This window comes from Podarcis gaigeae, assembly GCF_964106915.1.
Source record: "Podarcis gaigeae genome assembly, chromosome: 9".
NCBI classification, from domain to species: Eukaryota; Metazoa; Chordata; class Lepidosauria; order Squamata; family Lacertidae; genus Podarcis; species Podarcis gaigeae.
This window is the reverse complement of record NC_139685.1, coordinates 43,816,737-43,832,114: the sequence shown is the minus strand read 5'-3', so window position 1 is coordinate 43,832,114 and position 15,378 is coordinate 43,816,737. Positions and strand designations below refer to the sequence as shown.

The following is a 15,378-nucleotide window of genomic DNA, read 5'->3' as shown; positions in this document are numbered from 1 at the left end:
TAAATAAAATAATGAATGAATAAATAAATAATGTTAACCCATTCACTACAATGTCATATTTCATCTTCCTTGAACTTGCAAGATAAAATCCCAGGTTGCAGTGATACACTTACTGCAATGAGTGTGCTGTCAGCACAGGGATCTTTTACTTGTGTGTAAGCAGCACATAAGAGACGCAGGCGGCGCTGGGGGTTAAACCACAGAGCCTAGGACCTGCCGATCGGAAGGTCGGCGATTCGAATCCCCGTGACAGGGTGAGCTCCCGTTGCTCGGTCCCTGCACCTGCCAACCTAGCAGTTCGAAAGCACGTGCAAGTAGATAAATAGGTACCGCTCCGGCGGGAAGGTAAACGGCGTTTCCATGCACTGCTCTGGTTCACCAGAAGCGGCTTAGTCATGCTGGCCACATGACCTGGAAGTTGTATGCCGGCTCCCTTGGCCAATAAAGCGAGATGAGCGCCGCAACCCCAGAGTCGGCCATGACTGGACCTAATGGCTAGGGGTCCCTTTACCCTTTACCTTTTAAGCAGCACATAAATGGAAATCTTTGCTTCTCTCTCTGAAAGTGGCTCCACATGTATTTTATGGCAAAGGGGCTTTTGAAATCCAAGGGACAAGGGCTTATCATGTGGTGAAAAGGTTTATGTCCTTCACACAAAGATCCAATGTACACATGCAACTTCTAGTGCCACAGAGTTTAAAAGATGATCATGTATGCTCACTAACGAGCATCATGTTATGGTCCTACTGATTAACTTAATTGCATATGAAATAGAACGTGCCTGCCTCTGAGTCTGGGAATCCTTTGTGAAAGTCCAAGCCTTGTTGCTAGGCAGCTTCAAGCTACAAGATGCTAAACCCTTGTGTGTGTTCTCTAGAGGTGCTGCTAGAGGAGGGAGGCTGAGTTAATGAGCAGAGTCCAGATGGGGGTGGCTGGGCAGAGGTGACTAACAGGGGAGCATATGCATTTGGAAACAACCAACAGCTGAACTACATACAGAACTATTTTGCTACAACTGTCATGAATTTTAAAGAAGGGGCAGGGAAACCATTAGAAACCTTTGTGTGTGGTATGAGCCAACATGACCGCACAAGCGAGTTTTTGACACTCTTCATTTTGCTTTCCTTACAGTTTTACAATAATAGTTGGTTTCAATACAAGATGCTGAGTTACCCGTCAGCAGCTTTTACTAATCAAGGGAATGTTGTAAGGATTTAAGTTGGGAATAAGTCAGCTTAAAGACAGATGAGATCAATCATTCATTAGTTTTCACATGAGGGCTCTCTAGAAGACTGTGTCTGTATTAGTGCAAATCAGTATACCATTCCCTCATCAGGAGCACACTGTGTGCCAGACCTCACTCTTGCCTGCCCAGCAAGTGACTGCGATGTCCATGTCACTGCAGTGCTGTTTATGCAGTGAGCTCCCATGCCACATCCATCTTGGTTACTGAGGTGAGCAGTGTTCGTCATAAATCAAATAGTGTTTCTAATCAGGTCATGCAAAATATTTGAGAGTCACTACACATGACTGCCATGCTGTTTGTGGCAGTTTCTTGGAGCCCAGCAAATGGGAATGTTAGACTTGTGTGGAAGAAGCAAAACCTACATTGGGCCACTATTCCTGTAAAGGAGGTCTGTGATAATTGGCAAATCAGGGAGGGGCCGTAGCTCAATGGCCATGCACATTATCTGCATGCAAAAATCCCAGAAAGCTCCAACTTCCGCCCTCTTCCCCCAGTAAATAAATCCTGGACCTGTCTCTGTCTCCAGATTTCAAATATTTTAGCTAGAAGGGTTGGAAAAGATCTCCATATGATGCACCAGAACGCTGCAGCTAGTTAGAGATGGATGGGTCAATGATGAACTCAATATAAGTTAGCTTCATGTGTTCATGGCAGGCTCTGCTCTGGATAAATGAGAACGAAACCTGTTTGGCGTAAGAAAGCACAGCTGGCACAGGTGCAAGCTAAAAAAACAAAACCAGACGCAGCTACCACAAGCAGGTAGCTGTTTGTACCAGTTTTCAGCCAGGCTGTCATGTTGTACCTAATCTGAAGGTACCGTAACAAGTATATGCACTCAGTAAGTGTGCCTATATAACCAGGATCAGAGTTAAGTGCTAAAGGCAATTCAGATTTAGCAAGCTCTGTATTAACCTGGGTGGGTTCCAGCGCACTGACCTGTAGCTAACAGTAGAGAGTGGTTTAATAGGACAGATAAACAAGGAAGCTTGCAGCCACCAACGGAGTGGCATGGAAGTACAAGGTTCAAAATGTAACATCTTAGGCTTCTGTGTTTGCCAGGGAAGAGCAGGCCAAAGCTCCTCTGAAATCTTGGCGTGGATCATTATGAGCTTGGCACCAGCCTCCACTTTCACCCAAACTGACCTGGCAGTGGAGATGCCAAATACCGGCACCAGGGGGCTTCATTATACCTGACACAGCTGTGCTCCAGAAACCAGATTCCTTGGGAAATGTAGTTTCTTAGGGCACCGGAGTCTTAGGAACACTAAGAAAAGTATTTTTTCAAGAAGCCTTGATTTTCAATCTTGTGCAGCCCCATCCCCCTGACTATTTCAGTGTGCCACAGAGATGTCTTAAGAAATCCTCAATGACGACATTTTGCCAAGCAAATTAATTTCCAACGGTAGAGTCGCTATTTGGTGTTTAAACTCAACCTGTTATAAGATATGGACCATTAAGAACAACACGGGTAGTACTGGAAATGCATCAAGTATTGCACAGAAAAGCAAAACAGAAGAAAGGAAACTAAATCCTACTTCCACAAACCCGTTAAGCACAGTCATGGAGCAGATGCCAAGATACCCTTCAGCTGCCATATAAAACTCAATTATCGCCCCATGGCTTCCATAGAGACGTGCTCAGTGGCAGAGCCCGCCCATTTGAATGAGTCAGGCAGTGAGGGATGTAAAAGACCTCACCCACAATAGCCACCACCATTCGGAGTAGATAAATGGACAAATAAGGCTAGATAGGTGAATAGTTTGTCTTCCCAAGTTCCCATGCCGCAAACTCAAGTGCATGCAACTGGGCATAATGCTAGCATTTTCTTTTCAGTTACATAGGCTTGCTTTTCATGCGCGCAGCATACCTGACCATCTGTGCCAATGGAGCCACTGCAGTCGGTCAGCAGTTCTGACATGTCATAGTAGCTGTTAAACTCCCACAGGCAGGCCTCCAGATTGAGGTTACGGTAGAAACGCAAGGTCTTGGCAGATCGCACAGCGCTGCTGTACTGGTAGGGTGAAGTTTCTCCAATCACTTCTGGGTTCTTGGTCTCCTCTGTGATGAATCCGTAAGTTGTCTCAATTTCATTATAATCCAAGAGGTTTGAACACTTGTGATTTCCTACACGAGTGCCATCAGGGCTAAGAGTCAGCTCAAAGTTGGACAACGGTCTAGTTGATATAACTGGCAGCATCCCTGAAAATAGAAGGACATGCAAGAAAAGCCATATAAAGCAACCTGTTTTGCACAGTGGACAACCATGAGAATTCCACAGGCTGGGAGAAAGCTGTCTCCCGTTCTTCCCTAACAACTGGTACATTCAGGGGCAGGATAGCATCACAACTAGCACCAATGGTAGCCTTATCTCCATGATTTTTAAACCCATTTAAGTTGGTGGTCACCATCCCATCTTGAGATGGTGAATCCAAGTGTTTAACTATGAATCACCAGTCATGTGATTGTGATGACAGATAGTGCTGCACCAGTTGTTGTTCAGTATTAATCAAATGCACGTGTCTGCTACTTACCATCCATATGAGGCATTGTAACTGTTAATTTGATCAGGTTGGAATAGTCAGGATCATCAGGACCTGTGTAACGTATTCTGGCTGAGAAAGGTTCTGCTCCGACCGTCCCTGGTATACGGGGCTGACACAAGCCTACATGGGAAAGGGCAAAAGGTTGATTAAAAACAAGAGAGTAATTCTGCTTCATCTTTCCTTGGAAGAACCAAATTTATAAATGCTGATACTTTAAAAACACATGTAATTTTATGGTTGACATAATATACTCTTGATCTGATTGTGAAGCCAACACTACTGGGCACAGCCCCAGTTTACTTGAGTAGCAGCAGGGCCACTTTTTCTTCCATGCAGCACCACCCCCAATTCAATAGGACAGGAACCAGTGTGGGATGAAGCTTTCCTCTACCTCCACGGGAAAGACAGAAGCTATACTATGCATCACAGAAGCCAATCCCATTTGGGATTGGCGCCATCTTGGTCTCTCATTCAAAGGAACTGCTGTATGGACTGAGACTGCCCTTTTATTTCACTTCCTGATGATGAAACTAAGTTATTATTGGGCCTGTGCTTGCTCCCCACCTACCCACAGGTATGATCCATATACTCATCCGTATATGATTAAACATCCAGTTCCAGCAGGTTGCAGAGCAGACATGTGAGAGCAGAGCTCTCCTTGCTTTGATTATGGAACTTGCCTACTTTATAGTTTCAGCTGCAAGATGTAAGGAAACCCTTGGTGGAAGTGCAAAATATGATAACAGGACAAAATACGTGATGGACTACAACCAAGGTTTGCCCTCTGGTTTACAGCTTGTAGTTCAGCAGGGGAAATGAAACATGAGCCAGGGGTTGGATGACATGCTCAGTCAAACCATGGCTTGGCTCAGCACATCGGCAAAACGGCCATAACACCCCTGTGTGCAGTCACTGATTTCCACAGCCTTTCCATCCATTTCATTAAGGTGAAAGCACTATAGGAAGTAGGCATATACTATACAACTTTGCAGAGGATGAGAACCTCATGGCTGGATCTGAATGTGGCCCTCCAAGCTTCTCTATCTGGCCCCCAAACTTTCCCCAGGATAGACCCCCCTCCCCAACCACATCCCCTACACCCCGTGCTTCACATCCGCTGTGCGTGTCCTTGAATTATGAAAAAGCCCTTTGAAACAAACATTTATTTCAGCTTCACGAAAGCCACTTGATTTTATTTCATTCATGAAAACTTTCCGCTTCCTTACCTTCTCCTCTGTTTATTGTGTAAATTGGGCTCAGTAATTCTAAACCCACATCTCCATTGGCATTGACAGCACGTGCTGCACACTGGACCCTCGAACCAGCCTGGAAATATATGGAGTCCAAGGCAATGGACTTGGTGTTGGTGAAGAAAGTGTTGGAGTCCACTTCTCGCATGGGACTGGTAACCCCATCACTGCCACTTGGAGCGCTGACAAGCCAGCGATACAAAGTCAGCGTGTCATTGATGTTTTCAGCAGCACAAATAGATCCAGTCTTGTCATAATCTGAATATTTGGGGTTGCATGCCTGAAGTTAAATAGAAACATACAATGAATCCATTGAGTTATATCTAAACATGCTCCAGGAAAGTAAATAATTCAGATCAAATTCTAAGTAAAATGTATTTTTCCTCATGTTGCATTAGTATTTAAGAAGTTCATTTTTTTTCTTGCTACTGGTTTCATCACCATAGATGCTGATTTTAGTTTCATAATAATTGAGGAATTGAATCTTAATGTATATGGCATATAAAATTAACAATCTGATACTGTGGAAAGCCTTCAGTTTAACACAGCTCAGATGCCTTCCAGGTGCTTGGAAGGAAAAGAAACCTGTGTCATATAATATATGTAAATCATACCATGCATTAGCTAAAGTCAGAAAAAAGGCAGGAACTGAAGTTCATTTCTTCTTGTGCTTTCATCCAATTGTGAGTCAGGGCTTGAAAGTTTAATAAGTTTAAACTGGCCTCAGTTTCCCAAAACAGAAAAGTAAGAATCTGGATAGGATACAACCTCTATGGACGGCTCATTGAGTGGTATTGAGCATCTTACTATCTCTTTACATCAGTTTTCTATCTGTGAAATGGGAGTAAAAGTGACTCAACTCACGGGCATGCAAAATGAAGATCATAATATGCTCTGAAAACTGAAACTGCTATAAAATGCCAAATATCAGTTCTCGAGAAATGAGGTGTGTAATTCTAAGTACTGAAATTGAATGCATGCCTTAAGCCTCCAGGAGAGCTAAGGAGATCATAGAATCACAGAGTCATAGAACTGTAGAGTTGGAAGGGATCCTAAGGGTCATCTAGTCCAACCCCCTGCAATGCAGGAATCTCAGCTGAAGCATCCATGACAGATGGCCATCCAACCTCTGCCTAAAAACCTCCAAGGAAGGAGAGGCCACCACCTCCCAAGGGGATCCATGCCACTCTTTTACACATCCAGAAAGTGTTCACTTCCCAGCTACTAGAAGACCTTTAGAAAATATAATCTGGAGAAGAGCTGGCAGAGCAGAGCGTACCGTCACACACACAACAGGGTAGCCAGTGGGAGGCTGGGGGTTTCCTTTGCTTTTAGCAGTGTCGTCATACAGCAAGAGAGAGACAACCTGGGGCACAGCTGGGAAAGTCACATCTGCCACACTGTCCATTTCTTCAATGTACACAATAGCTTTGTTCATCTGAAAGGAAAGGCAGAAAAGAAGGTTCCATCTGCAGGCATGCTGCTTCTACTGTAAACTTTTATACTGCAAGCTTTGCAAGATGGAGCAGAAAAATTCCTTTCCACTGGAGTAAGGAAAGATTTGGATCCACCCTATGTCTGTTACAAGGTATCTTTTTTTAAAAAATGCACCAAGCTAACTCATACAGGATACAATTTCCAAAACTTTTAATAAAAGCAAGCAAACAGCCAGATGACATCAGATGGCTGTTTGTATGTGAAAGAAGTTCTGCCACGAAACAGATAATGTTTGAGCACAGATTAGGCACATAAGAAAAATACTGTATTTTTTTGCACCATAGGACGCACCGGACAATAGGACGCACCTTGTTTTAGAGGGGGGAGAACAAGGGAAAAAAATTCTTCCGCTCTCTGCCCAGCGCCCCTTCAGCGAAGCGGCAGGAAGCGCTGCGCAGAGAGTGGGAGAATTTCCCCCCTCTTGTTTTCCTGCTCTAAAACAAGGTGCCGTTTAAGATGCGTTCAGGCGGCTACCTTCGGGGTGCACCGACCCCTCTCGCTCTCCAGGCTTCAGGTTCCTTTCAACCTGCTCTTTGGGGCTGGCGGGGTGAAGCCCACCACCAGCCCCAAAGAGCAGGTCAGGGAGCAGCGGAAAGGCGCAGCGGAGAGGCTGCTGCCATAGTCACGCGTCACTTCTCCAGCTGGGAGAGGATTGCGGGGTTATGGCTTATTTAGCCCCACACACGCTCTCCCGGCTGGAGAGGTGACGCACAGCTATAGAGGCTTCTGCCATAGCCGCACGTTACCTCTCCAGCCGGGAGAGGGTCACGGGGCTATGGCGTCTTCGCTCCATAGGATGCACACACATTTCCCCTTCATTTTTGAAGGGGAAAAAGTGCGTCCTATAGAGCGAAAAATACGGTAGGTATTTTTCATTGAGGGTCCAACTAGTTACGATTAGAATGTATTTGAAAACATTTCTCAAATAGCACCTAGGGGGAAGGATTTCAAATTAGGTAAAAGGGAGAAGGATGAAACTTCCTTCAGTGTCACAGTTCTGTTTAGATTTGAGGTCCTGCGTATCTGATACCAAAGGTGTTTTTTTTTTTTAAAGCAGGAGACCTGATCCTAGGCTTCCAGTCTAGTTTGGTCCTCAAAATTGGCATCTAAGGAAGTCAAAAAACAGCGACACTTTTATTTGTTGCTGTTTCTGAATCATCATGACCAAAGGCAATTGTGTCCACAACTAACCAAAGATAACCTAGTTCTTACCTGTGTCTCAGCTACCATATTCTCATCTGGTTTCAAGTGCACTGTGAATGCTTCACGCATTTCTCTCACTCCATCATACAAAACTTCAACCTCAACAAAGTGCTCTGTTTCTCCTTCTTTGAATTCAATATCTGAAATGAAGATATATTATAGAAAGAAGTAAACTTTCCCTCTCCAGACATCAGCACAGTTAGGCTAGGTTCCAAAAGGCAAGTCTTGGCTCCTCACACACCGTGTCAAACTCATGTTGGGCAGCTGGCTAGCAGAAAACCAACTGCTAAAAACCAAGCAAAATACCTAGGACTAGTACGAATAGTCTAGGGGTTGTCATTGTCATTGTTGTCAGTGGAGGTTAGCAGTGGCTTTCTCAGTTTTGGCTGTTGTGCCAGATTCCGGACAGGGATCAGATGACCAGAGGGATCCATGCACTGGTAACCTAAGGATTGGACTGTTGTAATACACACTGTGTAGGGCTGCCTTTAAGGTTGGTCTGGAAGCTTTAGCTCATGGGTAGGCAAACTAAGGCCCAATCACCTTCTAAATCCGGCCTGCGGACGGTCCGGGAATCAGCGTGTTTTTACAAGAGTAGAATGTGTGCTTTTATTTAAAATGCCTCTCTGGGTTATTTGTGGGGCATATGAATTCATTCATTTCCCCCCCCCCCCCCAAAAAAAAATAGTCTGCCCACAAGGTCTGAGGGGCAGTGGACCGGCCCCCTGCTGAACAAGTTTGCTGACCCCTGCTTTAGCTTGTGTAAAATGCAGCAGTTGGGTTGCTAACAGGAGCAGCCTACTTTGATTATGAAACATTTCTGCTAAATAAGCAGCACTAGATGCCAATTTGCTACTGAGTCAAGCTTAAGTGTCTGTTGCTGACTTTAAAAAACACTTCACAATCTGGTCAGTGGAGGAAATACCTGCACCTATATAGGCCGCCCAGGCTACTGAAATTCTCAGGGCGATGCCCTCTTGGTTGTACCACAGCCTATGGAACTACCTCTGGTGGTGACCAACGGAAGAGAAGGCCTTAGCTGTTGTGCACTCAGCTGTATTTTAATTTGCATTCAACTGAGCTAATTTATAATGTGTTTTTACTGGTTTAAAATTATAATCTGCATACATATGAAAGGTGTGGGGTGAGTGTGTGTGTGTGTGTAAATTTACTGTAATTTTTCTAAGATTCAGAGGAAAGTCTCACCGTCAGACATTGGATTATAGTCTTCTCCAGAGGTAGCTGAACCATCTTTAGTATGGATTCTCACAATGGAAACTTTGGAACTGTCCCCCACACGCAAGACTGGAATCTTTACAACTGCAATCTCCCCAGGCTCTTGAGGTTCTTGAATGCTGTATTTGATTTCGGAGAACTTAATCACTGGTTCTGCAAGAAAACTGAAAAACATCACTCTCTCCTATTTAATAATGTTATTTATACATAGGCAGAATTGTCTGAAGGACACATGTAGGATTGTATCCTTAGTGCTTATAGGGTGTCTCTGGCGATGAACAACAAAAAATGTGCACACAAAGCCATCAAACAACACCAGGAAAAAAAGAAAAGCAATGAGCTGTCTGTCAGGACAGCAACAAAGAACACGGAAATAAAATTAATTCACCTATACATCCTGCACCCCCTTTTCATTTTCTTGTTTTATCTTGTTTCAGCTATTGGATTAAGCTTTCTTTACATTTTAAAATCACCAATATTCACTTGGGGGAGTGTATGGGTATGGTTTTTTAGTAACATGATATTTTTTCAACAAAAATTGATTGTACTACTGGGAACAATGCTATTTTTACGCAAGCAATTAAAAAACAACTGTGCTTGAATGCAGGGCATATGAGAAAATAAACGAATGCTTTGTTCCATTTAATCCCACACCTTTGATCTGACAATATGTAATGAGTACAAAGTGGCTGATAAACTCACTGTCTTCTTCATCTTTAATCTTCACCAGAGTTTCTTTTTGTTCCCCAACGGAGGCACCAAATGTTGAAGTACTTTTAGGTGTTCCAAGCACCAGTCTGAACTCTTCCTCCTCTTCATAGATGGCATCATCTTCAAGGACCACCACACATGGCTTCTCAATCTCTCCTGCAGGAGGCAAAACACCAGATTAGTTGACATAAATATTTTGGGTAGCACCTACAATCTAACTCCAATTTCCAAATTAAATATATGCTGGGTTGTCTCCAATGTTGTGCAAGAAAAAGTCAGCTCATGCCATAGAACATTATCTTCCCCTCCTCTGATGCTGGTGTGTGTGTGCGTATGTGTGAATACTGAACATTAAGGACTACAATAGAGGGGGAATTGCCCAGAATATAATTCACTGGCTTCACATTGAGGGCTCCCTTTGAAGCTCCTTTGAACCTTAAAAAAATGATTTAATATTTGTATGTTAATTTCCCAACAACAAAATTGAGCTGAATGCTTAATATGAAGGAAGCACAACTGAATTCAATAGGATTTACTCCCCAGTATGTGAATGTATAGGACTGCAGACTTAGGGCCCCTTTAGACTAGTGGGGTTGTTGTTTTTTGTGTAGCATGTCACCAAGCAAATAGCAGTGCATTAGTAGTGGATTTATATTGGGCCACATAATTTTGCTTTCCTGGTTGTTCTGTGATGCTTCCTCATTGCTGTCACATTATTGGCATCTGGAGGGGTGCTCTTGCAGTACAGCACAACAGGAGCAGGACAAAGCAACAACATTTGTGGTATAGGTTGCAGTTTTTCATCAGAAGGTACAGAACATGCATCAACTGGAACTTGAAACTTTTGCAACTGCAAATTATCACTGAAAGAAGGATTTTGTCTAACTGCCCTGGTACAGATACTGTCACGAATGCACAATAAAAAAGGAAGCCTGGAACAACCCTTAGTTGCTACAAACTTTGGTCAGTTATAAATAAAAACAAGCCCTTTCATGATAAATTTTGAAAATGCAATAGCTTCCTTGCAAGGGAAACTCTTGCTTTCTAAGGATGAGACCTTACCTGGGAGGAAGACCACTACAGAGTCATCAGTGTTTGGTCTCTCTTCATAGTCCATCATAACCTGGGCAGAGCCTTGGCGGGTGTAGCAGCGGACTGTAGATTTATGATTAACATCACCACTACGGTAAATTATAGCTGCCAGTTGCCCATCTTTTTCATTCACTGTGTATACAGGTTCCTTGAACTGGACTTTGGGTACTAGAGGGGAGGGAAGCATTCCAGCATCATGAGTTAGTCTTTTTATATCTCGCTATGATCACCTATGATTCAGATTCATATGGGGCCATTTCATTGTAATTCATCACCTTTCTCTTACATTCATACTGGGGAAAAGTTAAAACGTTAAGTTTATATCAACAGTTACACAGGATTACTGATGTGCATATGTGTGTGCATAATATAATTAGGTGTGTGTGTGTGTGTGCTGGGAGCACGAATGTGGAAACCGCAGCAGTTCCTATGCATGTTTACTTGGAAGTAAGCCACACTGTGTTCAATGGGACTTAATAAATGTGTTTGGGATTGCAGCCACAAACAACTTTCCCCTTAGTGAATTTTCTAGGCAATTGAAAGGTTGTAGAATCTAGAGTACTTACAATCAGTGATGGTATCATTGATGAAAATGGTGGTTTTGCTTGGTTCCCCAAGTACTGCATTCATGGGCATTCGTAGAACAAGTTCAAACTTTTCTGGTCCCTCAAGGACAGGCTGTCCTAAATCATCCAAGATGGTCACACGGAAAGTCTGCATATTTACACCAGGTACAAAATCCAGGTTTCGGCTGATGCCAACGTAATCAACTCCAGCTACATAAGAAGCAAGAGGGACTATTTCGAATCACATCCATTAGATTTTACAACTTTCTTATTAAATTAATATTTATTTTATTCATAGAATGATAGAATTGTAGAGTTGGAAGGGATCCCGAGGATCATCTAGTTCAACTCCCTGCTTTGCAGGAACCTCAACTAAATCATGTATGACAGGGGACCACCCAACATCTGCTTAAAAAGGTACAAGGAGAGTCCACCACTTCTTGTGGATGTCTTGTGTTCCACTGTCAAACAGCTCCTACCATCAGAAAAGTCTTCCTGATGACTCTCCTTTCTTGTATCTTGGAAGCCATTGATTCGGGTCTTACCCTCCAGAGCAGGAGAAAACAAGCTTGCTCCATCTTCCATCTTTAGTTATTTGAAGATGGCCATGATATCTCCTGTCTCCTCTTTCTGAGGCTAACCATACCCAAATCCCTCAACAGTTCTTCATAGGGCTTGGTTCTAAGTGCTCACAGACCAGCCGTTTCATTATCTGTTCTAGGACATTTCCTGGAATCAACATTAAGCTGACTGGTTGGTCACCTGAGTCTTACCTGAGTCTTCTTTCACCCTGCTTTTGAAGATGGGGATAACATTTGCCTGCCTCCACTCTGCAGGTACCTCATCTATTTTCCAATAATTCTCAAAGATTATAGACAGAGGCTGATATTACATCTGCAAGCTCTTTAGTAGCTTTTAGTGCGGCTCATTAACAATTATTAACCATTACATTTATTTTTAGCAAATCAGATTTTTGTCTTATTGTTATTCATAGGTTAGTTGGATTAAACCAATTAAATTCCTCAGTTGCACTCTAAAAATAAAAATATTAAGTTCTCTTATAGTTTTGCCCATAATTCCACATCTGGAATCACAATGTCTGAAGGAAACTGTTGGGGAGTATTCTGGGCAGCTATTTATTGAAAATGTGTGCTGAGATTTTCCTGGGGAAATCTGCATATGTCTGAATAATGCACAATGCAAACGTATCTGGACTTAAAGATGACATCTGCACAGGGCAGAGATCAATGCTGAGATACAGCACATCAGTAATGCCTCTTGGAAAAATTAATTCACCTTCTGCAGATAATGGTTCTGTTTTCCTGGAGCGCACAGTGACAGTGGCTGCTTTAGACAGGTCAGTTCCAGTTCTCCAAACACGAACTTCGATGTGGCCAGCACTCTCAGCCACATGATATTCTGTGTCACCAAAGTAAAAAGCAGGTTCTAGATGCAGAACATAAAAAGGAGAAAAGAGATAAGAGCTCATCAATTTCCCAAAAGACAGTGATCAGGTAACAAACCTGTAACTTGCAAACAAATGAATCAACAGGGCAATCCTTTTAGGGAAATCTCTTGTAAGTAAAATGAGTTAGAACTACGCAACCAAAGGAACAAAATGATTTTTTAAAAAATGATTTTTGGCAATTAACAAAAATTGTTGCCAAAATAGAGTCCTTTATTTACTATACACATGGTATTATTCTTCATTCCTCAAAGTGAAAGACTTGCCTTTTATCAGGGTGAATCCCAAAAGTTACAAATCAGGTCAGGGAAAAGGCCAGAGTAAAAATGGGCTTAAGTAGTCACCCCATTGTTTAGTGTAAGAGATCAAACATCACAAGACTGACTGAAACTAGCACTAATTTAGCAGCTCAGCACATTAATTAGCTGGGCAGGTGGATGGGGAATGTCTTCGTTTTCAATTAAAAGCAATTTCATTATACTTTGTCTAACACAGTGAATACAGCAGCCTTTGGACTTAGTTTTTAAATTGATATTCTGCTTAGTTCCAATGCAGCCCTCAAGGCAGCTCCTCTATCTTCATACAGGCAATAATTGTGTCAGTCCTGCTTGAGGATGCTTACTTTGGTTTTCCTAGCCTGAAGCACTCTAAAAACCTTTAAAACTGATTTAACTGGTGATCGGGTATTAAAAAGTGAAGTATATATTTTGTAGGCAACAACAGCTCTGAAGTACTGGGCCAGTCACCCACAGAGAGTGTGTCTGGAAACAGTACTCTTTGTAAAGTCACACATTCACTTTTCATCTCACTCTGCTATGATTGCCTGGCTCGCACCTCAATATTTAGGCACATTTATGTACAAAGAGGGGATATATCCAGGGGTGGCAGCAGGGGGGACAAGACTGTGGACAAACCCACAGATACTGGACAACTGCAGGAGATGGAACGTCTCTTAGCCTAACCGTTTGCACAACACAGCACTTCGCCATAGGCAGCTGGTTCAGCTGTGAGTTGACCACCCAGGAGGCAATAATGGCAAAGAATGCCAAGCCAGCTCCTCACCAATTGGAGTTCACTTGTCAGTAGATACTTAAATAAAACATGGGGAGGGGACTCTTTCTCCAAACTTAGGGCGCTTCTTGACAGGAGATGAATACTACAAATGGGAGATGTCACCAATTATAACTGGCGACAGGCTTACTTTAAACTTAATTGGATTTTCTGAAGAAAGCATAAATCTGTATTAAATGGGGGTGGAAATACAGGCTAGCACTTTGCTGCTGATTTTGTGTGTATGATGATAAAAAACACAGCTCTAATCCCATAATAAACATACGTCTGGAAGCACACATTGTTAAATGTTTATAAACCTGCTTCCATGGTTGATGCTTATATTCTTCACAGATCCAATAGATGCTCTTCCAGGCACAGTGAGAATACTGGCTAGGTGGTAACAGCTGCCCAGACTAGAACCAGCAGCTTTCATAGAATCAAAGAGCTAGAAGTGACCCTGAGGGCCCTTTGATCCAACCACCTGCAATGCAGGTATCTTTTGCCCAACACGGGGCTCAAACCCACCACCCGGAGATTGAGAGCCTCATGCTCTACCAAGTGAGCTATCCACAGGGTGCTGTGCAGCTGCCCCGTGTAGTGAGCTGTCAACTTGACCCCACCCATCCAAGCTCAACATTGCACTCTCTTTGTTTGGACAAGGACCTTCTCTGAGCATCAAGGTCTTCCTGGTGCCCCCCACCAAACCCTGCATTCCTTGACAATGACTACTGGGATTGTTCCTGAGATCCAATTCCTAGCTTGGTCGCTCAGGTCTGACTTCTCGGTCAGTTCTTGACTTCTGGATCACCTTTGACAACTGCTTTCAGCTCAGCCTTGACCCAAGTCATAATATGAGACAATCCAGTTCTCTCACAAAATGTATAAAGAAAATGTTCCTTACATCCTATCAGATCAATGAGATCTGTCACATTGTGAAGATGGAAAGGGAAATACCTAAACTCTAATTGCAGACCTTACTTTATCAGCACACCTAAGTTTGCTGGTGGAATATGATACAGTCCCTGCCCAACAACGCTATGATTAGTGGTGCTAACACATTCAGAATATTAGTGCCTATTTGGGTGAGAAAAATACTACCAATTAGCCTCACTGGATATTTTGCCTATCTCCAAGTGTCTGTAATATTTAGCTTCCTGTGATTTAGCAAACCGAACAAGGGACAAAATAAGAAATCAGAGGCAAAGGAATTGCTAGTTTCAAACACTGATAAGCAGCTTCAAACCATGTTGCAAATTGCAATGAACAGCTGTTGGTATATAAATGTCTGTGTTTCTGTTGCTATGCACATATGCCGTGAGATATTTATGTTGCACATATTTTCATTTGTGCAGCCCTCGGCAATTAAGATCCATGCCATAAATACGTTTCAGAATAAATATATTTATATAAATATTTGTGGGCACAGGGCCAGATCCTGATCTCACTCTCAGATCATTCTCCCAAAGGGCAACTCCCTCCCAGCATTTGCATTAGTGTAACTGTAACGAAGCACCTG

At 42.9% G+C, this 15,378-nt stretch overlaps 1 protein-coding gene across 2 annotated transcripts in view; it reads right to left on the bottom strand.

Moving 5' to 3' along the window:
• The window catches only part of FREM3 (FRAS1 related extracellular matrix 3), an 82,844-nt gene that overhangs the window by 11,072 nt on the left and 56,394 nt on the right, over window positions 1-15,378 (bottom strand). Inside the window, exons 7-16 of one of the 2 annotated variants that reach the window (XM_083755163.1) lie at window positions 12,641-12,790; window positions 11,345-11,554; window positions 10,749-10,946; window positions 9,678-9,842; window positions 8,946-9,128; window positions 7,749-7,879; window positions 6,319-6,477; window positions 5,016-5,319; window positions 3,778-3,909; window positions 3,114-3,445 (exon numbers count right to left, since the gene is read on the bottom strand). In XM_083755163.1, coding sequence (XP_083611289.1) covers window positions 3,114-3,445; window positions 3,778-3,909; window positions 5,016-5,319; window positions 6,319-6,477; window positions 7,749-7,879; window positions 8,946-9,128; window positions 9,678-9,842; window positions 10,749-10,946; window positions 11,345-11,554; window positions 12,641-12,790 — 1,964 coding nt within the window. Of the gene's footprint in view, window positions 1-3,113; window positions 3,446-3,777; window positions 3,910-5,015; window positions 5,320-6,318; window positions 6,478-7,748; window positions 7,880-8,945; window positions 9,140-9,677; window positions 9,843-10,748; window positions 10,947-11,344; window positions 11,555-12,640; window positions 12,791-15,378 lie in introns of those variants that run through there. The other variant, XM_083755164.1, reaches the window with a different exon arrangement.